The 24,357-nt window shown below is 44.0% G+C and overlaps 1 protein-coding gene across 1 annotated transcript; it reads right to left on the bottom strand.

The window, feature by feature from the left end:
• Positions 1–174: 174 nt before the first annotated feature.
• On the bottom strand, positions 175–23,667 carry SMARCB1 (SWI/SNF related, matrix associated, actin dependent regulator of chromatin, subfamily b, member 1). The gene is made up of 9 exons (XM_040416376.1): positions 23,523–23,667; positions 23,118–23,238; positions 16,113–16,242; positions 14,056–14,193; positions 11,165–11,292; positions 8,856–9,022; positions 8,300–8,490; positions 2,936–3,067; positions 175–644 (listed from the first exon to the last, which is right to left on the bottom strand). The coding sequence occupies exons 1-9, from the start codon at positions 23,610–23,612 to the stop codon at positions 605–607; spliced, it is 1,137 nt and encodes a 378-aa protein (XP_040272310.1). The 5' UTR covers positions 23,613–23,667; the 3' UTR covers positions 175–604.
• Between the last annotated feature and the right edge of the window lie 690 nt (positions 23,668–24,357).

Raw genomic sequence — 24,357 nt, 5'->3', positions numbered from 1 at the left:
TGGTCAACAAAATAGGTCCGATTCTTACCGTAGCTTGATCCATTCACAACAGTAATAATTGGATGAAGCACAGATTATATCTATTACCAAACATGCGATTTTAAGCAGGACAGACCTGCCAGGTTAGAGCAAAAGGAATAGGAAAGAAAAGGCAAAACCCTCAATACAAAATACTGAGCATTAGGTTTATTTAAAAAGTTCTCTACAAGTGCATGATGCACCTATACAAATTAAAAATAGAACACAAAAAAGCTTTACATATCACGTACACAGGTATAAAGGAGGGCTTGGGACATCTGTCTCAGGTCTTCCGGTAGTCAGGTAGCACTAAAGCTTCACACTCTGTACATGGAAGGAAAGGATGAGGGAGTCAAACTAGGCAGCACCCAGCTGCTTTGAAAGTGGAATGTGTGGGTCCTCTACACCTTCTGATTTGGGCTCAAGAGGTGCTAAGGTAACCCTCCTCTCCTCCACAACTCTTTAGTCTTAGAATTTTTTTTTTTACATTTTTCTTTTCTTTTTTTATGATTACTTTTTTGTTTATTTATGGGGCGAGGTTCCATCTCCAGGATGTGAACCGCAAGTTTCGTCGGGAGGGGACTGTTTACCAGGCTGGTGCAGTGTTGGCAAGACGTCTCATACGCCTATAGGGAGGAAAAGAGAAGAGGGGCAAGGTAAATGATAAGGAGGTTGTAGGCGTTTTCTTAACACTAAGGCAGAGGATCAGGTTATGTTCATGGGGGAGGGGTTTTAGTTTCACACTGGCCACTTGAAAAACAAAACAAAAAAAACATTCTTTGCTGAATATATAATTCAGATACCCTTCCAGGCGCTCTCCAACAAGCCAACATAAAACCAAAAACCAGCATCCCAAAATTAGCCTCCATCTCCTAATCAACTGTCTTGCCAAGAGTCACGTTATACAAAACGGCAGCATAAAATGTAACGATGGCACCACTTCAAAATGTGAAATGCCAACTGCTAAGGCCATTGTATACACGTCTGCATGCCAGTGGCCAAACGTTAGACAATTCTGCTCTAGATCAAGTTGATGGGGAATGACATCCTTGTAATCTCACAGCCTAGTGCTGGAGAAGTGAAAACGCACACCTGATGATGGAAAATACTGAGGCCTAAAAGGAGCCTTTTATTAAAAACCACAGTACTAGGAGAAGTCAGCTAGTGCACAACTTGGCACTACTTTATTAAAATGGTCAGGCTCATTGATTTCAACATGGTGGTGTGTTTTACCGCTATGACCTACCACAATAAGTGCTGAGGGTTAAAATGAAAATCAAAACCACCTACTTATTAGTTTAAAGAGAAAACCTATCTGGAACAGATTTACACATGCATTTGTGTATAAGTAGAACACTGGAGGCAATAAAAATACCCCTAAATTTCCTTCATCGTGGTCACTTTTTTTTTTACTAGGTAAAGTGCCAAACTGAAGGATCTCCTTCCCTATGGTAGGTAAGGCATTTATGTACAGACTCAAAATGTTAGTACATTCACAGCGTTTTCTGTGATATTTCAATACAGCTACTAGGAAACATGACCTACACCTCTTGTGCTCTTCCAAGCCATCTCTGCCACCATTATTTGGGCAAACATCAACCACAAGAACATACACTCTTCACAAAAGGCACGTGCTGCTGCAGATTATATAAGAAAGTATTCCACTAAAACACGGAACCCAACTCTCATGCCTACATTCAATATAGATCCGAATGTCCTCAATGACTGAAGAAAAAAAAAGAAATCATCAAAAACTAGAAGCTACACGTAGGTTCTCACAATACCAGCAAGTCGATTAGTCATGCAATTCCGGCTTATACAACAACGAGGGGAGTGCTACAGTCATTAGTGTCCATAAGCCCTTTAAATTCAAGGGGGGGTGGGGGGGGGGGGGGGGATATCTGCTATGAGTTGCTCCAATTTTGATCAACTTTATGATAAGTAATGCACAGGAAAAATCAAGGAACTCTAAACCTCAGATAAATCCGTCCGTCCATGTGTACCGTTTAAATTCTGACTTCTGCCGAAAGAGGCTCTCCGACCAGCGTGAGCCAACCTTCCCCAAAACATAGCTCCTAACCGTCCATGAAAACATTAATACTGTCACTACACTGCCATTTCACGTAAAAGGAAAATTACAAGTCTTAATACTGCACATAAGTACTTCATAAAGCCGCCACCTGTAATATAATCAGTGGCGATTCATGTTCCATTAACCCAGCATGTACCAGTAGCCTTATACTTTACAGGAACTAGCAAAAGTTAAAGGATTATGGTTAGCGTTTGAAGCAGCAAAGCTATATCTATATCGACATTACACACGCATATTTTTGGCACCAGGTTTAAGTATCACCTATCAATATAAAGAATACTAAAGAACATTAAAGATTCTGCTGTGGGCACTCTTTAGTCATAGGGATGTATTCTTGCTAGAGGAACCTGCAAAATTGTAGGTCCCAGTAAGAGGGAATAAAAAAAAATAATTATGAGGCAAGAGGGTGACTATCTCAATGTGAGACAAAGATGCTAGAAGTTGGGAATCAATTATAAGTGCATTAAGCCTCAGGGCCAAGAACCGGGATTAGCATTTAAACAGAAATACTTTTCTAATCAGGGGAATTGGGCACAGATGGTGCTACTAAGCTAATGGCGAGCACTGGGAGAAATGTCCAATCCCACCAGCTATAGTCAAATGAAATACCAACACAACACTTGCAAAGTGCGATAATTAAAAGAGCAGCTCCACTGGCTGAAGCACGACAGCACAGACACGGATAGACACACATCACTTCATAGGCTGGTGCGCAAAAGCTGAAAAGTCTTCCTCGCGGATGCTCCGAGGAAGTGCCACATGGTTGTCTATATTCTACCCCGGCGAGAAGCCCGGAAGGAAAAGCGTATGAAACGACGGTGGCACCTGGTGTTCCTGTCCTGATCACGGATCTTCTTTTCCATTTCTGCGTCTGTGAGGGTCTCCAGAAGAGGACACCATTGGTCTGCGTCACCTGTATTTCGGATAGCGATTTCCACTGTTGGCAAGGGGTTTTCACTGAAATAAAGTATTAAGATGTTATGTGACAAATATCAGAAAAACGACAGACTCCACAACAATAAGGTATCAGCTGCTACTGGCAATCCCTCAGTTACAAATATTTAGACCACGTGCCGGCCATGCCCGTGCTGCAGACCACAAACTGTGGTCTGCAATGCACAGGCACCGACCCTGTGCCCACCATCTGCAGACGCAGACCAATTCACTTGAATGGGGTCCATGATACGCACCACGAAAATGTAGTGCATACACTACATGCACTCCGTAGTGCTTTCGTGGGGTTCCGTGCCCCCGTTCCACACCACAACTTCTGGATTATGGACCCATTCAAGTGACTGGGTCTGCATCAGTGACACGGTGGTCACACGGCCGATGCCTGTATATTGCGGACCCGCTGTTTGAAGGTGCAATATAGGCACGAGCCGCCAACATTCGTGTGCATGAGACCTTAAAAAAAAAAAAAATTTCTATAGAAATAACTGTTTATTTCTGTTAAACCCTTATCAGTTTTTTTCTATTGGATCATAGGCAAATATAGATCTAGTACAGAACTGCATATGCCACAATTCTGAAAAAAAGCTAGGTAATGTCTCTTGTCTCCAGTCAGTAAATAAAGAATTTGGGTTACCATGATCCCTATTATTTGCATCCATCCCATATTTAAATCAAAAGATGTGTTCCTAACTTAGACACCCTTTTCAATACTGGATTTACATGCATTTTGAGCAAAACCATTTTTGTAACAGGTTTTTATTTAAGATTTTGCACTAGCTGGCTTCTGCGTTTCACACCATATAGCGGGTGCAGAAAGCTGTTCAGTGATCGATCCGTCAGGCTGGCTGCTTGTCCTACAGCCCACTCCAACTTCTCCTGAAGGATCTTCTAAGCTGTTTTAGGTCTGAAACAAGTTTATCAAAGAACAGCTTTGTCCAGCTACTATGCACTGTATAACAAGCCAAATGGCGCAATGTTTGTAATAAAACCTCCAATACAAAATATGTAAATCAATAATAAAAAAAAATCCCAGAAGGTGGCTTCTAAGTATGTTACCTTGTGTTTTGTGTGAGCACTGTATGCAAAAATTACATAAACCATACCGTAAAGATGCATCCATTTGCATTTTTTTTCAGCCCCCCCGGTGTTATATACCACACATGCTGATTTGCACACATTTACAAGTAATATAATTTTCTGTTTCCTTTATAGTAATACATGCCTGCAGCATAAATCACATGATAAATTAGGAGCACCCCCCAGCAGAGCAGTAGATATTACTTCGCATGTGCTGGTAACAGTACGTAAAGTGGCCACCCCTTTAAAGGGTTTCTGTCACCCCATTAAACCGTTTTTTTTTTTTTTCTTTACTAATAATCCCTATAGTGCGATCTCATCATACATAAGCAAATTAATCATTTTGGTTCAGTAGAATTTGCTAAAAATCGATTTTTAAAATATGCTAATTACCCTGCTACCAGCAAGTAGGGCAGCTACTTGCTGGTAGCAGCCGCATCCTCCGATGGTAATGACGCCCCCTCGGCATGCTGATTGACAGGGCCAGGGAAGGGACTCGTTCTCTGCTGGCGCTGTTAGAATTTGAAATCTCGCGCCTGCGCCGTACCTGTCTTCAATCGGCGCAGGCGCACTGAGAGGCGGCCGCTCGCTCGACCGCTCCATCCTCAATGCGCCTGCGTCGATGACGTCATCAAGTACACCCGGAAGAGAAGACGCCGGCATCGCTGGAAGGAGGCGGAGAGTCTGGTGACGTCGCTGGATGCTCGAATCAGGTAAGTATGTACATAATAAGCATGCTGCCACAAAAACCACCAACGAAATGGGAATAAATAATTTTATAAAAATGACAGTTATTAACACTATACCACCAACGATTATTAATAATAAATCTCTTCCGGGTGTACTTGATGACGTCATCGACGCAGGCGCATTGAGGATGGAGCGGTCGGAGAGAGCGGCGCCTCTCAGTGCGCCTGCGCCGATTGAAGACAGGTAAGGCGCAGGCGCGAGATTTCAAATTCTAACAGCGCCAGCAGAGAACGATTCCCTTCCCTGGCCCTGTCAATCAGCATGCCGAGGGGGCGTCATTACCATCGGAGGATGCGGCTGCTACCAGCAAGTAGCCGCCCTACTTGCTGGTAGCAAGGTAATTAGCATATTTTAAAAATCGATTTTTAGCAAATTCTACTGAACCAAAATGATTAATTTGCTTATGTATCATGAGATCGCACTATAGGGATTATTAGTAAAGAAAATAAAACGGTTTAATGGGGTGACAGAAACCCTTTAAGTTTTAATCACAAATTCTCCTGGAAAGGACCCAAGGGAGAACTATTTTGTGCTGAGTTTAAAGGAGGGTAAAAGGGATTCATCTGCATTCCATCCTGACAGTGACACAAAAACACTGTTTCACTTTTCCAGAATATGTAGACACGCAGCAATTCACGAGAACACTTGAGTTAACCACAAATGCTGCATAATCTGAAAACATCCTGCTTGTGCCCAAAGAATCCACAAAAATACTAACACTTTGCGCACTCTCAGCATAAAATATATCTGCAGCATGTGACTTTCCATTTTCTAAAAACAAAATCAGAAGTAGTATGGAAGCAGAATTCGTGAAAGAGACACACATGTTGTCACTGTTCAAATAGAATGGCTACGGTGTCCCTTTTTTCCAGACAAGGGTGTCCCAGTTGTTGGATGCCACCTTTTAAACTTCTGTGACATGTCTAAGAGTACTTTCACACTAGCGTTATTCTTTTTCGGTATTGAAATCCAGTAAAAGGGTTTCAATGCCGGAAAAAAAAAACGCATCAGTTTTGTCCTAATGCGTTCTGAATGGAAAGCAACCCGTTCAGTATGCATCAGGATGTCTTCTGTTCCGTCCCTTGTACGGTATTTGACCGGACAAAATACTGCAGCATGCTGCAGTATTTTTTCTGGCCAAAATACCGGAACAATACCGCACTTGCCGGATCAGGCATTAATTTCCATAGAGATGTATTAATTCTGGATCCGGTACCAAGTGTTTCGTAAATTGCCGCATCCGGTTTTCCAGTCTGCGCATGCGCCAGGACTTAGGAGGAGCTATTTTTAACTTTTGATCTTTGAAAAAAATTAAATACTGGATCAGTTATTCCGGATGATACGGAACCGGAAAAAAAGGCTGTCCGTTTGTACATGGCATGCCGGATCTGGCAGTCAGTTCCCGGAACTGTCTGCCGGAATCAAAAACACTAGTGTGAAAGTACCCTAACTGAAACACTTAAAAAGGCAAACAAGTGAAAAACCTCCTTACAGGTGTTGTCCCACGACAAACACTTATCCCCTAGCCTGTGTATAGCGGCTAAGTGTCAGCTCAGCAGGGATCAGCGCTCCATGGACAGCAAAGGATATCCCCTATCCACAGGATAGTGCTTGGCTAAGTGTTTATTGTGGGACAATCCTTAAGGCTAAATGCACACAATCAGGATTGTGTGTGGATTTTCTGCACAAGATGGCGATTTTTCCCGCGCCAATTTTAAAATCCGCAGCATGTCAATTTATTTTATTTTTCCTGTCTGGATTTTCTCCATTTAGTTCAATGCGGACAGGAAAATCCGCATGCAAATCCGCACCAATTTGTCCGCACATAAATCCTAAACGTGTGCATTTACCCTTAAAGGGATTCTCTCATTCAGACAATGGGGGCATATCCCTAGGATATGCCCCCACTGTCTTATAGATGCGGGTCCCACCGCTGGGACCCGCACCTATAAAAAGAACGGAGCACCGAAAGTGAAGGAGAGCGCACTGCGCATGCGCCCTCCATTCATTTCTATGGGGCCGACGAAAATAGCCGAGCACTGGCTCGGCTATTGCAGTCTGCCCCATAGAAATGAATGGAAGCATGGGCCGCGCATGTGTGGCACGCTCCATTCACTTCTATGGGAGAGGTGGGGATTAGCGCTTGGTGGTGGACGGACCCCGGGAAATCTGGGGTCCTCCAGCCACAGCGCTCCCCGCTCCGTTCTCGATATAGGTGCGGGTCCCACACCTATCAGGCAATGGGGGCATATCCTAGCGATATGCCCCCATTGTCTAAGATGGGAATACCCCTTTAAAAGTAAAACTAAAACTAGAAATGAATGTAAAAAGTAAAGCTGCAGACAGTACCTAGCACTTGTTTGGAATCACATATGAGTAGGTTCCAAGCCGGCACCATGAAGGTTACATAACCACACCGGTGATTAGTTAAAACACAGCTAACTGTTATACTGAGAAGGTACCATATCTACAGTGGAAAACAAACTGCTAGGTACCAAAACAGTATAGTATGGTAGAACCAGTACCTTGCAGTGGAATAACGGCTATAGTTGCCCTCACCGTTTACAAGCCTACGGCATTTTCTGCAAGATCCTGGCACAGTCTTGTAGAAATCCTACAGCGAATACAGGGCTAATCTCATAGCGACTTGAATGCTACATCACAGCAGAGATATACCATTTAAGCTGCTGTGGCCTGTGATTGACCAGTGGTCATGGGAGCAGGCAACGTCAAAGGGATCGGGAAATATATAAGAACGACTTCTGCTTCCTCCAAGACTCACTTCTGGCTTTGCCTCAAAAACTGCATGTGCATTTCCAGCCCAGGCGGCGGAGCGCAGAGAGCCACAAGTGCATTATGGGTGGTCAGCTTACCATGGCAATGATCGGATGCCCAGCAGGTATTGTGTACAGGTCCTACTCAAATGAATGGGACTTGTACAGGATATTTGCTGGGGAGACCGATATTGGCTCCGCAACCTGACCCACCCAGCATACAGTTACATCTTTCTATTTCTAATAAGACCCAAGACTAAAGTATGGCTGGACAATCCTATCTAGTCGGGCCGTTTCTTGCCTTTTAAGTGCATCTTTTAGCTAAAAAAAAAAAAAAATAATTATCAGTGGGGGAGATTTATCAAAAGTGGTGTAGACGAAAACTGGCTTAGTTGCCCATGACAACCAATTCGATTCCACCTTTCATTTTTCAGAGCTCCTCTGGAGAATGAAAGGTGAACTCTGATTCGCTGCTAGGGGAAACTAATCCAGTTTTCCTTTACATCACTTTTTTTTTTTTATAAATCTCCCCCAGTATCAAATTAAAAAAATATCAACTTCCATTCACACAAGGTGTTTGTACATGCGTTTTGCCACAATTTGCTGTTGTACTTGCACCAGTAGCATCTCCTACCTGAATGCATAAGTCTTCTGATGCCAGCTGAGCTGCCCACGAATGCTGTATGCAATAGTGGTAACAAACTCGCCACCCAAGCCAAGCTCCGAACATAACTTCAGGGCAAACTTCTCTGGGGAGTTCTCTTTTTCTGACATATCCCACTCAAACTGGTCAACCAAGGAAATGTTCCCAACGTGGATATTTAGCTGAGGAAGAGCAAAAGGAGAAAAACCGCAAACCACAAAGTGAGGCCGCTATCTTTCATTCACCAACACAGCAATAGTCTCGATACGGAGACATTATGCAGATTCGGAACACACACGGCCAGCCTTTTGATGTTAGGAAAATACTCATACACAAGTGCCATGCAAAAAAAAAAAACATCATCCAGGTATGAAAACAACACAATGTCCATGGATAATCAAACTGTTAAATATGCAATCTTGTAGGCTTCTAAGAAACCCATGCAACACACCGCAACAACATGCAATGGAGTCAGCTGAAAATGCACATAAGCCATTGTTGCAATGTTAAGGCACACGGTGAAGACCGATTACATTGTCAGATGTACCTTGATGATGACCCTCTGGTCAGACTGGTCTTCCAGAATGCTGTCAGTAGGATAAGACTCTATCTGCTGGCGGATAGCTGAAGCAATAGCTGGGACAAAGGCAAGAGGGTTGAGGTCTAGGTCGTCGCAGAGAATCTCTGCAAACATTTCTGGAGTCATCAATTTCTCTGTAGATGAAAAAGAAAAGAAAAACAATCACCCCCAGAAAACCCAAAACATACTAAAAACAGCATACATATCAAAGCATCTAACATCTCAATTCTGCAACAAGCCTCAAACTTCCCCACATGGTCAACACTTTTTGGCTTTGGGTCCACAGGGAAGCTTTGGTTAGAAAATGAAGAGCAGATGAATGCGATACTACTCCATGTACAACTTCTCACAGTGGAGATATTATGTTATCTGAGACACTGGTGGCATATGCCTAGGATCTGCACCTGGTGAAGAGATAATCCCAGCAACAATTTGGGAAATTGTTGCTGAGATTATCTCTTCACCAGGTGTATGGGGATTGCTCCTTCCCGCGCAACATATCCAGGCATCGGGAGCTGTCGTTTTGATTCAATGCTACATAGGATCTGCACCTATCCCTAGATCGGGGCTCCCAAAGCAAAGGAGAGTGTACCATGCCACCCTTCACTCACTAAGGCGATTTCTGAAAGTAGCAGAGTGGGCACGCCTTGCTATTTCTGGAACTCCCATAGAAGCGAATGGAGAGCACAGACCACGCATGCACGGCTACCTCTCCATTCACCTCGATAGAAGTTCTGGAAGTAGCCAAGCCGGAGCTCAGCTATTTTCAGAACTCCCATAGAAATGAACGGAGGGTGGCCGTGTTTGCATGTGCTCTTGTTTACTTTGGGGCCCCCGGTTTTAGAAATAGGTACCTGCACCTATCTGATATTGGTGGCATATCAAAGAATATAGAACTGTGCCATCAATATTGTAGTCCTGGAAAACCTCTTTAATTGGAATGGCTATAGTCCATGCCTTATGGTGTAAGTCCAGAGCAATGTTGAGATATAGAGAGAGAGATATATATATATATATATATATATATATACACACACACACATACATATATATATATATATATACACATACATATACACACACACACACATATATATATATATACACACACTGTATTTTCCACTCTACAAGACGCATTTTTAACCCCCAAAAGTTGGGGGGAAATGGCAGTACGCTGCCCTGCTCTGACTGTGTACAGCAGGCATCCTCAAACTGCGGCCCTCCAGCTGTTGCAAAACTACAACTCCCAGCATGCCCAAACAGCCTACAGGTATCAGCCTACAGCAGGGCATTGTGGGAGTTGTAGTTTTACAACAGCTGGAGGGCCGCAGTTTGAGGATGCCTGGTGTACAGTATCAGAACATGAGTGCAGTATGCCCAGACACTGCATGCAGTCAGGTGACAGTGCTGTGCAGGCCGGAGAAGAAAAGGGAGAGCAGCTGCAGCAGAGATAGTCAGACCTGGAGAGTAGTGGCGGAGCAGGAAAGGTAAGTGAATTTATTTATTTTATCTCTGATGGGCATCTGATCTGATGTCTAACGTGAGCTCTAAAAAGGGTCCGAAGTCTGATGAAGATTAAGGGTCTGGTTTGGGGTCAGTTCTGAGGAATTCTTTTTCCTCCTCTAAAACCCACATGTGTATCGTCAGGTGTGTCTTATGAAGCAAAAAATACAGTGACTAAAACCAGATGCATATTCCTTTTTCTCTGTCGATTTTGTTTTTACATGATTGAGGGGAAAGCCTTCTTACTTTAGCTGCCGTTTTCTGCATTTAGACGTACAGTTTACAGCAGCCAAATGGACAACAGGACACAATAGACAGGAGATGACTGACTACTATGGGAGCTTTCTCGACATGCTCTGCAACCTGTTTATGCAGTGGCCAAAGTAAGAACTGCAGGATTTAAACTTTTTTGTTTTATATGGATAGTGACATGTCGAGAGAGAAAAAAAAAAAAAAGTGTGAAGACATTCTCCTGAAGATCTCTGAAGTGTTCTAGTGATCAGTGCACATCTCAGCGTTCTGACCACCAACAAGCGAGTATTGTCTGAAGTAACTGACTGTGTGCACATACATTATTTTGAAGGAAATGTGTATATTTGTATGGCCTTATAAGTAGTACACAATATACCCTATGGAAACGAAACCACCATGTGAAGTCTCCTTTTAGATGAACTACCAGTAAATTCTACTTGCAGTGATGCATTTTTCAGTTAAGGCGCTTTACAAAACAATGATCACAAAATACAACACATTTGATTTGAAGCCAAAAGTACCATTCATGTTCCATGTAAAGGCATCACGCAATTTCTGCCCATCAATCTCCATGTCCAGTCGGATAGGAACAAGCACCTCTGGCTGAGAAGCATTTTCATGAATCACTGCTGGATCATGATCATCAAAGCTATGAGAAAAAAAAAAAAATCAAAACATGAAAACGTATTGCTATGTAATATGGGCAATCAACTCAGACAACTTTATTGTGATATACAACTAATGGGAGGAAGATTTACTGAGCGGTGCAACTCCAGCCTGTAAGGTAAAGATTGAGAATAAGGCTCCATTCACATGTAGGTAGCATTTTGCGGACCGCACATCGCCGGCACTAATAGAATAGGACATGTTCTATTTTTATTTATTTTTTCGGGAACGGAACTGCAGACCCGGACGCGAGTTTTTTTATTTACGACGTTCGATGTACGATAAAACTGACCGGTTACTTTTATTCTACAGGTCAGTACGAATCCGGCAATACCTTATATGTATAGTTTTTCTTGCGTTTTGAAAATTAAAAAGTGGAAAAAAATAAAATAAAAATCAGTTTTTTTGCCGCCATATTTTGACCCCTATAACTTTTTTGTAATTATGTGTACGGAGCTGTATGGGGGCTAATTTTTTGCGGGGCGATCTGAACTTTTGATGGATACCATTCTGGGGTGTGTATGACTTTTTGATCACTTTTTATAAAAAAAAATATAAAAATTGTAGAAAATGGAGACCAAAAATGGCTTTTTTCCGTATGGGGAATATATTTTTATACTATGTGCGTTTTCGCACATAGTGACACCCATGATGTGTATTTAAAAAAAAAAAAATAATTTGTTCTTTTATTTTTATTTTGTGATTTGAATTTGTTTTTTACACTTTTTTATAGTTCCCATAGGGAATTATAACATGTAATCATTAGATTGCTATTCTCAGACTCCAATGCACTTGCATTGGAATCTATGATGATTTTACTACTTTCCTATAGAGCCCTATTACAGGCAAGGGCTCCATAGGAAATACTATGCAGCAGCCTCCTGTCATTCACAAAGAAAGGGGCTGCTGCACACATGCTCCACCTCCTCCAATCGCTGCACGGGGGAGCCGGAGCATAACCGGAAGCGAGTGCTTTCAGTTTTCAGCACGCTCAGATGCCGTGGTCAGGATAAGGGGTAAAATGTCCGCGATCGGCATTACTGCCGGTTGTGGACATGCACCGCGGTTGTCCGCTATAGGAAGCAGGTGGCCCCCCGTGGCTATGGCGCCTGCTGCGCTCAGGGGCGGGCGCTATCTTTAAAGACCAGGCCAGCGCTGTACTATTACGGCGCTGGTCGGGAAGGGATTAAAGAAGTTGTTCAGGTTATCACTATCCTATCAGCATGGGGCAGGGGCTACAGTACTCATGCTAGCGCTGCATCTTCTTCAAAGTTTAACTGCATGCCATCTCTCTTGTAATTAAAGGGAACCTGTCACCATGAAAATGCAATGGAAGCTACAGGCAGCAAAGCAGGAGGAGCTGAGCAGACCGATATATAGTTTTGTGGTTCAGTATAAATGATAATGTATAGAATTGAATTCCTGCTCATTCTGAGCTTTGAAGTCAAGGAGGCGGTCCTATTAGTGATTGACAGCTATCTCTGTATACACAGTCAGAGTGAAGGCTGTCAATCACCGATAGGACCGCCTCCTTGACTTTAAAACCCAGAACGAGCAGGAATTTAAATGTATAAATTATAATTTATACTGAATCTTTTCCCACAAAACTAAATACCAAACTGCTCAGCTCCTCTTGCTCTATAACACGCTGCCTGCAGCTCAGACATCATGTTCAATATGACAGGTTCCCGTCAAACCTACTCTTCCTATTCACTTCAATGGGACAAGCAGTTGTACTGCGCCACCACTACAATGTGTGCAGGTAAATATTTAAAGGGTTTCTATCACTTCGTTTGACATATTTAGCTGTCAGACACTAGCGATCCGCTAGTGTCTGCTCTAACAAACCATCCTAATATAATAGCTTTTGGGGCAGCCGTTTCGCTAAAAAAAGAACTTCTATCTATATGCTAATGAGCCTCTAGGTGCTATGGGGGCGTCATTAGCACCTAGAGGCTCCGTCTACCTTCATAAACTGCCGCCGTCCAGCGCGTCCCTCCAGCCCGCCTATCTCCTGCTGAATGCGATCCTCCCCGTGCGCGTCTCCGTTCGGCGCATGCGCAGTGAATGTCTGACCGCTTCCCTGCACAGACATCTCCACTGCGCCTGTTCCTCGGAGCACTATGATGTCATCGGAGCAGGCGCAGTGGAGATGTCTGAGCAGGGAAGCGGTCAGATATTCACTGCGCATGCGCCGAACAGAGACGCGCACGGGGAGGATCGCATTCAGCAGGAGATGGGCGGGCTGGAGGGACGCGCTGGGCGGCGGCAGTTTATGAAGGTAGACGGAGCCTCTAGGTGCTAATGACGCCCCCATAGCACCTAGAGGCTCATTAGCATATAGATAGAAGTTCTTTTTTTAGCGAAACGGCTGCCCCAAAACCTATTATATTAGGATGGTTTGTTAGAGCAGACACTAGCGGATCGCTAGTGTCTGACAGCTAAATATGTCAAACGAAGTGATAGAAACCCTTTAAGACACAGTACTCGCACGAGCGCTGCAACCCCTTCAAGAAGCTGATCGACGGGGCTGCTGGGTGTCGGACCCTCGCTGCTCTGATACTGATGACATATCCTGAGGATAGATGATCCATATTATACCACTGGAAAACCCCTTAAAAAGGGAACCTGTCAGATTCCTGCTGCCTTAACTAAGGGCAATATGAAATACTGATAGGTTCCACATTAAAAAGCACTAATGTTGATAATAGATACACAACGATGTAAAAAAAAGTAAGCCTCTCACCACAGCGGGAAGGTCCTCTTCTTGTCACGACCCAAGCGGTTTCTATTGATGGTAGTAGAGCAGGGCACAGCATCCAGGTGGTGAGAGCTGTTCGGCAGAGTTGGAACCCACTGGCTGTTTCTTTTTGCTTTTTGTTCCCTACAGTGAAAACATACATGTAGCTGAGGCACATCCCAAAAAAATGGAACCCAAGAAGAGCAAATAATACATGTATACATCGTAAAGAACGCAAGTGCAGGTAAATCTATGCTTCTAAGAAGGCCATTGTAAACTATATAGTAGGGGTTTTAGCCCGGTTCACATCTGGGTCATGGCATCGGTTTATAATGAATGTCACCAAGCTCTTCTAGATCACTGCATGATAGGATACAAATGGTGCCCAAACCACCACACTGGGGTCAGTCAGGGATTTATTATAGTGTCCATCCTTTTTACATGAAGTGTTCCTACTGTCAAATCCGTACCAGCAGAGTAACAAATAGCGTTCAATCAGCACTGCTCCAACACTACATATGGCTGCCAGCTAGCGTGACACCACAATACTATGCCATTTTATTTTTCTGGGCAGCTGAAAAGTACACAAGCAGTGTATACCCAAACAGGGACCACAAGTACAGACTATGTCAAAAGAAGATCAATAGCACGTGATCACTGCCGAAAGCTGTCCTCTCCATGAACTTACCAGCATGGTCCATGTCCACATCTGTAGCACGGAGGACGCTGGGGGGGGGTGCTACAATGACCTGGCGGGCTGGTATTTCAGGTGACTGCACAGCTCTATGGTCAGTTCATTAAAACATTAGGGGAGGTTGTTTGCTGCTGTAATATGAGCCATAATATGCAGCAATATTGTGGCCATCTGGAATTTACCATACTGAGATATTAGATTTAAATGCCATTCAACCCTCGTGATTCATTTCCACTATCCCTGTTTGCATGTACACAGACTGAGAAGACTTGTGCTTTAGGTTCCTATTACACTGCCCGATAACACATCCATCAGCGCTCGTTTGTACCAGTCTGATTACACAGACAGATGCAAAATGAATGTCGGAGGAAGCATTGCTACTGCAGTTGTTCCTCCCTCATTCAGTTCTATTGAATATTATCATCAGCGCGTCCCTTATTACACAGGGAGACATACTGACGATTATCAGGTGTCTTTCAGCCTGATGATAGATGCCCATCAGCCGACAAAAAAGCGCTCTCATTCATCACCTGATCGATTATATGGGCCAATCACTGGGAAAGAGCATTCCTCTAGATGCTTGTTCCCAATAATTGGCCAAAAAAGGACCCTTAGGCCCCTTTCACACGAGCGAGTTTTCCGCGCGGGTGTGATGCGTGATGTCAACACATAGCACCCGCACTGAATGCTGACCCATTCCTTTCAATGAGTCTGTGCACAGGAGCATTGGTTTTCACACATCATTTCTGCGTTTTGCATGAAGCTCTGGCCCCATAGAAGTGAATAGGGCTTCCGTGAAAAATGCATTGCATCCGGATGCAGTCCGAGTGCAATGCGTTTTTCACTGATGGTTGCTAGGATGTAACTCTGAAAAACGCAAAGCTGATTGCACCTATACGGAAAAAAACACAATGCAATTGCAGACAAAACTGACCGAATTTGCTTGCAAAATTGTGTGAGCTTCACTGAACGCACCGTGAGAATACGTAACAGTGTGAAAGGGGCCTTACTCTCAGAACGCTCATTCAACGCTACTGCCGCTTTCTAGCACAAACCGTACAGAGTGCAATCAGTCTATTCGTAAACTGCGCTTTATGCAGATCTGGCGTAAAATCGACCATACAGAAAGAGAGCAAAGTTGTCGAACCTGCCAAATTCTGCAGGGCCAGCTGACCCTCTTGTATTTATAAAGGTGTGCCTACTGTCCTATAACAGCAGATGTTATGGGAAAGAAGGAATTGCCATGTTGCCTTTAAACATGTCAGATCCTTGGCTGAGCATGCATGCGTACTGGGAGGAATAGCTGCCAGCCACGGCTATCGAAGGTGTATGGGCAGCTTAAAACTTTAGTATACCAAATCCTGCTTACCTGAGGTAAGTTGGAGGCTCTGTGCTAATAGAAACCGCTTTGTATTTTTCATCATTCCCATCAAGAATCTCTTCTACTTCTGATGCTTTCAACAGGGTGACACTAGTAGCTAATGTTGTGTACCCGTGATCTACAAAAGAATAAAAAAACACATGTTATACCAACTTCACAATACCAAGCAGCGGCCACTACTACCTGCCATTCTAGTGCTGGCTTAGCTAGGGACTCCAACAAGAAGCCTTAAAAAACATTGCGTCAAATATTCATTCAACTTTAAGTATCTGAAGAATGTGGGTGGCAAACAACCTAACCACCATCTCAGCTTCTACAGAGGTGGCCACCACCAAAGCCACAAGTGATCTCACAGCTTATCATCTAGTCTTCTCAGACCCCAAAAGCTTCGTCATACAGCAATAAGCAGATCTGCCATTCAGGAGTCTGGAAAGACGAGCCCCAACTGGTTGTCACCAGTCAAGTTGACCATACATGTCAGAAGCTGTCAGTCGAATGCTCATTTGGCCAAAAGTTATTTTACCTCTCCCCATACACCGCTCAGCTGAGCATGCATGTGCTCTGAATGGGGTTAGGGAGTAAGCCACTGACAGACACCAATGGCAATGCCTTACATCCTCAAGTATAAAAAGATCAAGCATGTTGAAATCCAACTGTCTGATCCTTCTCACCCCTGAGGTTTGCCATCGGTAAGAAATAATTTAAAGAGCATCTGCCACTTCTCCCGACATGTCTGTTTAGTAACTACTTGCATTCCCCATGTAATCATTCTGGAGCATCTGTTCTTATGATTAGGATGTGCCATTCCATTATTATTGCCATTAGAACTTATGAGAATTATTAGCAGCTTGCAATAAAGGTCCAGACGGGTGTTACCAGCTGGGCGTGTGTCCCTGTACAGCCTGAATAATAAAGGAATGGCACATCACAGTGATAACAATAGATGCTAGAGAATTGGTATTACATGGGAAATGCAAGTAGTTACTAACCAGACAGGTCAGGAGAGGTGACGGGTCCTCTTTAACCACAGGTTTATACCCCCCTAAAGACCAGGCCCTTTTTCACAAATCGGCACTCCACAACTTTAGCGGTTTATTGCTCGGTCATGCAACTTACCACCCAAATGAATTTTACCTCCTTTTCTTCTCACTAATAGAGCTTTCATTTGGTGGTATTTCATTGCTGCTGACATTTTTACTTTTTTTGTTATTAATCGAAATTTAACGATTTTTTTTGCAAAAAAATGACATTTTTCACTTTCAGTTGTAAAATTTTGCCAAAAAAACGAGATCCATATATAAATTTTGCTCTAAATTTATTGTTCTACATGTCTTTGATAAAAAAAAAATGTTTGGGTAAAAAAAAAAAATGGTTTGGGTAAAAGTTATAGCGTTTACAAACTATGGTACAAAAATGTGAATTTCCGCTTTTTGAAGCAGCTCTGACTTTCTGAGCACCTGTCATGTTTCCTGAGGTTCTACAATGGCCAGACAGTACAAACACCCCACAAATGACCCCATTTCGGAAAGTAGACACCCTAAGGTATTCGCTGATGGGCATAGTGAGTTCATAGAACTTTTTATTTTTTGTCACAAGTTAGCGGAAAATGATGATTTTTTTTTTTTTTTTTTTTTTTTTTTTCTTACAAAGTCTCATATTCCACTAACTTGTGACAAAAAATATAAAGTTCTATGAACTCACTATGCCCATCACGAAATACCTTGGGGTCTCTTCTTTCCAAAATGGGGTCACTTGTGGGGTAGTTCTACTGCCCTGGCATTCTAGGGGCCCAAATGTGTGGTAAGTAGTTTGAAATCAAATTCTGTAAAAAATGACCAGTGAAATCCGAAAGGTGCTCTTTGGAATATGGGCCCCTTTGCCCACCTAGGCTGCAAAAAAAGTGTCACACATCTGGTATCTCTGTATTCTGGAGAAGTTGAGGAATGCGTTTTGGGGTGTCTTTTTACATATACCCATGCTGGGTGAGAGAAATATCTTGGTCAAATGCCAACTTTGTATAAAAAAAAAATGGGAAAAGTTGTCATTTGCCAAGATATTTCTCTCACCCAGCATGGGTATATGTAAAATGACACCCCAAAACACATTCCCCAACTTCTCCTGAGTACGGAGATACCAGATGTGTGACCCTTTTTTGCAGCCTAGGTGGGCAAAGAGGCCCACATTCCAAAGAGCACCTTTCGGATTTCACTGGTTATTTTTTACAGAATTTGATTTCAAACTCCTTACCACACATTTGGGCCCCTAGAATGCCAGGGCAGTATAACTACCCCACAAGTGACCCCATTTTGGAAAGAAGAGACCCCAAGGTATTCGCTGATGGGCATAGTGAGTTCATGGAAGTTTTTATTTTTTGTCACAAGTTAGTGGAATATGAGACTTTGTATGAAAAAAAATAAAATAAAAAAAAATCATCATTTTCCACTAACTTGTGACAAAAAATAAAAAGTTCTAGGAACTCGCCATGCCCCTCACGGAATACCTTGGGGTGTCTTCTTTCCAAAATGGGGTCACTTGTGGGGTAGTTATACTGCCCTGGCATTTTCCAGGGGCCCTAATGTGTGGTAAGTAGGTAAATGACCTGTGAAATCCGAAAGGTGCTCTTTGGAATATGGGCCCCTTTGCCCACCTAGGCTGCAAAAAAGTGTCACACATGTGGTATCTCCGTACTCGGGAGAAGTTGGGGAATGTGTTTTGGGGTGTCATTTTACATATACCCATGCTGGGTGAGAGAAATATCTTGGCAAAAGACAACTTTTCCCATTTTTTTTATACAAAGTTGGCATTTGACCAAGATATTTCTCTCACCCAGCATGGGTATATGTAAAATGACACCCCAAAACACATTCCCCAACTTCTCCTGAGTACGGCGATACCAGATGTGTGACACTTTTTTGCAGCCTAGATGCGCAAAGGTGCCCAAATTCCTTTTAGGAGGGCATTTTTAGACATTTGGATACCAGACTTCTTCTCATGCTTTGGGGCCCCTAGAATGCCAGGGCAGTATAAATACCCCACATGTGACCCCATTTTGGAAAGAAGACACCCCAAGGTATTCAATGAGGGGCATGGCGAGTTCATAGAAATTTTGTTTTTTGGCACAAGTTAGCAGAAATTGATATTTTTTATTTTTTTCTCACAAAGTCTCCCTTTCCGCTAACTTGGGACAAAAATTTCAATCTTTCATGGACTCAATATGCCCCTCACGGAATACCTGGGGGTGTCTTCTTTCCGAAATGGGGTCACATGTGGGGTATTTATACTGCCCTGGCATTCTAGGGGCCCTAAAGCGTGAGAAGAAGTCTGGAGTATAAATGTCTAAAAATTTTTACGCATTTGGATTCCGTGAGGGGTATGGTGAGTTCATGTGAGATTTTATTTTTTGACACAAGTTAGTGGAATATGAGACTTTGTAAGAAAAAAAAAAGAAAAAATTCCGCTAACTTGGGCCAAAAAAATGTCTGAATGGAGCCTGACAGGGGGGTGATCAATGACAGGGGGGTGATCAATGACAGGGGGGTGATCAGGGAGTCTATATGGGGTGATCACCCCCCTGTCATTGATCACCCCCCTATAAGGCTCCATTCAGATGTCCGTATGTGTTTTGCAGATCCGATCCATGTATCCGTGGATCCGTAAAAATCATACGGACATCTGAATGCAGCCTGACAGGGGGGGTGATCAATGACAGGGGGGTGATCAGGGAGTCTATATGGGGTGATCACCCCCCCTGGAAGGCTCCAGGGAGACGCCTGTATGTGTTTTGCGGATCCGATCCATCTATCAGTGGATCCGTAAAAATCATGCGGACATCTGAATGGAGCTTTACAGGGGGTTGATCAATGACAGGGGGGTAATCAATGACAGGGGGGTAATCAGGGAGTCTATATGGGGTGATCACCACAGTCATTGATCACGCCCCTGTAAGGCTCCATTCAGACGTCCGTATGCGTTTTGCGGATCCGATCCATCTATCAGTGGATCCGTAAAAATCATGCGGACATCTGAATGGAGCTTTACAAGGGTGTGATCAATGACAGGGGGGTAATCAATGACAGGGGAGTGATCAGGGAGTCTATATGGGGTGATCAGGGGCTAATAAGGGGTTAATAAGTGACGGGGGGGGGGTGTAGTGTAGTGTAGTGGTGCTACTTTACTGAGCTACCTGTGTCCTCTGGTGGTCGATCCAAACAAAGGGGACCACCAGAGGACCAGGTAGCAGGTATATTAGATGCTGTTATCAAAACAGCGTCTAATATACCTGTTAGGGGTTAAAAAAAACACATCTCCAGCCTGCCAGCGAACGATCGCCACTGGCAGGCTGGAGATCAACTCTCTTACCTTCCGTTCCTGTGAGCGCGCGCGCCTGTGTGCGCGCTTTCACAGGAAATCTCGGCTCACGCGAGATGACGCCTATTGGCGTTAGTGTGACCTGGGAGCGCCGCAGAAATGACGCCTTTCGGCGTTAGCGTGACGGTAAGTGGTTAAAGGGACAATTTTATTGCAGCTTTCAACCATTCACGAACACTAAGCAATCTCCTGTATTACATCCTATACAGATTGTAGCCATAGCAAGGGAATAGTGTGGCCCTCGTGCATCAGTCGTCTCCCAGAGCCACAACCATTTCCTAATGACAAATGTGACATGAGGGAAATCTAACGAGGGGGCACAGGCTTTCTGCAGATTGTCCTATAAGAAAGAACCTAACATGGCGGCACAGGCTTTCTGCAGATTGTCCTACAAGAAGGAAATCTAACGCGGGGGCACAGACACCTTCTGTAGATTGTCCCATAAGAAGGGAAATCTAAGGCTACATTCACACTAGCGTTTTTACTGGATCCAGCAGGGTTCAGCAAAAACGCTTCCGTTACTGATAATACAACCATCTGCATCCGTTATGAAAGGATCCGATTGTATTATCTTTAACATTGCCAAGACGGATCCGTCATGAACTCCATTGAAAGTCAGTGGAGGACGGATCCGTTTTCTATTGTGTCAGAAAACTGATCCGTCCCTATTGACTTGCATTGTGGATCATGACGGATCCATCTTGCTCTGCATCCCAGGACGGAAAGCAAACCGCAGCATGCTGCTCTCCGGTATGAGAACGGAACGGAATGCATTTTGGAGCACCCCGTTCTGTTCAGTTACGTTTTGTCCCCATTGACAATGAATGGGGACAAAACGGAAGCGTTTTTTTCCGGTATTGAGACCCTATGACGGATCTCTATATCGGAAAATATTAACGCTAGTGTGAAAGTAGCCCAACGCTGGGGCACAGACACCTTCTGTAGATTATCCTACAAGAAGGAAATCTAAGGCTACTTTCACACTAGCGTTTTTACTGGATCTGGCTGGGTTCAGCAAAAATACTTCTATTACTGATAATACAACCATCTGCATCCGTTATGAACGGATCCTGTTGTATTATCTTTAACAAAGCCAAGACGGATGCCATGAACTCCATTGAAAGTCAAGATAAAACGGATCCGTCCACATTGACTTGCATTGTGGGTCATGTCGGATCCATCTTGCTCCACATCCCAGGACTGAAAGCTTGCTGCGGTTTGCTCTCTGGTATGAGAACGGAACGGAATACATTTTGGAGCACTCCGTTCCGTTATGTTTTAGGCCCATTGACAATGAATAGGGACAAAACGGAAGCATTTTTTTTTTCCGGTATTGAGACCCAATGATAGATGTTAATAGCGGAAAATATTAACACTAGTGTGAAAGTAGCCTAACGCTGGGGTACAGGCTTTCTGCAGATTGTCCTATAAGAAGAGAAATCTAACGCGGGGGCACAGACACTTTCTGTAGATTGTCCTATAAGAAGGAATCTAACGCTGGGGCACAGGCTTTCTGCAGATTGTCCTATAAGAAGGAATCTAACGCTGGGGCACAGACACCTTCTGCAGATTGTCCTATAAGAAGGAATCTAACACGGGGGCACAGACACCTTCTGCAGATTGTCCTATAAGAAGGAATCCAACACGGGGGCACAGACCATTTCTGCAGATTGTTCTATAAGAAGGAAATCTAACGCTGGGGCATAGACCCCTTCTGCAGATTGTCCTATAAGAAGGAACCTAACATGGCGGCACAGGCTTTCTACAGATTGTCCTATAAGAAGGAACCTAACGCTGGGGCACAGACACCTTCTGTAGATTGTCCTATAAGAATCTAACGGGGGGGCACAGGCTTTCTGCAGATTGTCCTATAAGAAGGAATCTAATGCTGGGGCACAGACACCTTCTGTAGATTGTCCTATAAGAATCTTACGAGGGGGCACAGGCTTTCTGCAGATTGTCCTATAAGAAGGAATCTAACGCTGGGGCACAGACCCCCTTCTGCAGATTGTCCTATAAGAAGAGAAATCTAACACGGGGGCACAGACACCTTCTGTAGATTGTCCTATAAGAAGGAATCTAACGAGGGGGCACAGGCTTTCTGCAGATTGTCCTATAAGAAGGAATCTAACGAGGGGGCACAGACACCTTCTGTAGATTGTCCTATAAGAAGGAATCTAACGAGGGGGCACAGGCTTTCTGCAGATTGTCCTATAAGAAGGAATCTAACGAGGGGGCACAGACACCTTCTGTAGATTGTCCTATAAGAAGGAATCTAACGAGGGGGCACAGACACCTTCTGTAGATTGTCCTATAAGAAGGAATCTAACGAGGGGGCACAGGCACCTTCTGTAGATTGTCCTATAAGAAGGAATCTAACGAGGGGGCACAGGCTTTCTGCAGATTGTCCTATAAGAAGGAATCTAACGAGGGGGCACAGGCACCTTCTGTAGATTGTCCTATAACAAGGAATCTAATGCTGGGGCACAGACACTTTCTGTAGATTGTCCTATAAGAAGGAATCTAACGAGGGGGCACAGGCTTTCTGCAGACCTCCCCCTGCTGGGCTATAAACCTATGGCACATACACCAGTTCTGCAAGAAAACCATAAAAGCGACATTTACATTTCTTCCCGTGTGAAGAGGCGACAATTTTCTTCCTTTCTTCGACTGTGGCCAGGCGTCTCCAGAGGGAGGGGTACCGCTTGTACAGTGAACCCCTAAACATGCGCAGGTAGTTCCCCACCTGTGAACAGAAACACATCTGTCAGACCCTACACATAGGAGACCCCCCTGTAATATGCCCAGCATGAGCCAGTCACCCCGTGTACCCCAAAATATGGTTACCAAGGGAGATGGGAAGAGGCCATGCAGGTAGAGCTGGAACAATCACCCTTTTGTTATGCTCTCCACATATTCCTGTCCACAGCTCCCCCCACCCCCTCCACAGCCTTTGTCTCTGAGGCTGCTCTAAGCCGCTCAGTTCTGCGGTGTTTTAGGGTTCTACCCCCGAACTTAATAGTCTAATACCTCGGAGCCGATCATGTAAAATTCCCCATCTTCTTCCAGCTGAAATTTCACCGGCTTTTGGCCGAATGTTTTACTCAGCGCCATGATCATTTTGCCGTCTCCAGCGCCTGGCCCGGCTCACCGAGCATGCGCAGTACATTTATTTCACTGTGAGCATGCGTGGGAATATCCGCCAATAAACCAATGCTGAGCAAGGTGACGGCGAGCATGCGCAGAACAAGCCAGCAAGGGGCTGACTTCGACGTCACACTCGGGATCAAGTACCTTGGCGTTGTGTTATGTTGTGGCGCATGCGCAGAGGGGCGGATTATGAGGTCAACTGTAGAAGATTTCCTATGGAGCTGGTTTTCTGCAGTACGTTTTTAATAAATGCTCTCGGTATGTTATACAAATAATACTGGTCCTTCAGTTTAGTATTACATTGGGTCCTGTCAGGAGAGGGGTGCAGTGCAAGGAGGGAAAGTCTTGATTCTTCCCTCATAGTTTTCATAAATAGTGCAGTACATGCAGTCTAAAGGCTCATGCACACGACCGTATGTATTTTGCGGTCTGCGTCCATCCGTGTGCATTCCGTATTTTGCGGAACAAAACAGCTGGCCTTAATAGAACAGTCATATCCTTGTCCGTAATACGGACAATAATAGGACATGTACTATTTTTTTGCGGAACAGAAGAACGGAATGCACACAGAATAACTTCAGTTTTTTTTTTTTGTGGACCCATTGAAATGAATGGTTCCGCATACGGTCTGCCCAAAAAACCGAACGGACATGGAAAGAAAATACGTTCGTGTGCATGAGCCCTAACAGTCAGTGGTGGATTGGAAACTTAAAGT

This window comes from Bufo bufo, chromosome 2 (assembly GCF_905171765.1).
Source record: "Bufo bufo chromosome 2, aBufBuf1.1, whole genome shotgun sequence".
NCBI classification, from domain to species: Eukaryota; Metazoa; Chordata; class Amphibia; order Anura; family Bufonidae; genus Bufo; species Bufo bufo.
Note: the sequence above shows the minus strand (reverse complement) of the source record. Positions and strands in the feature narration are given on the sequence as shown.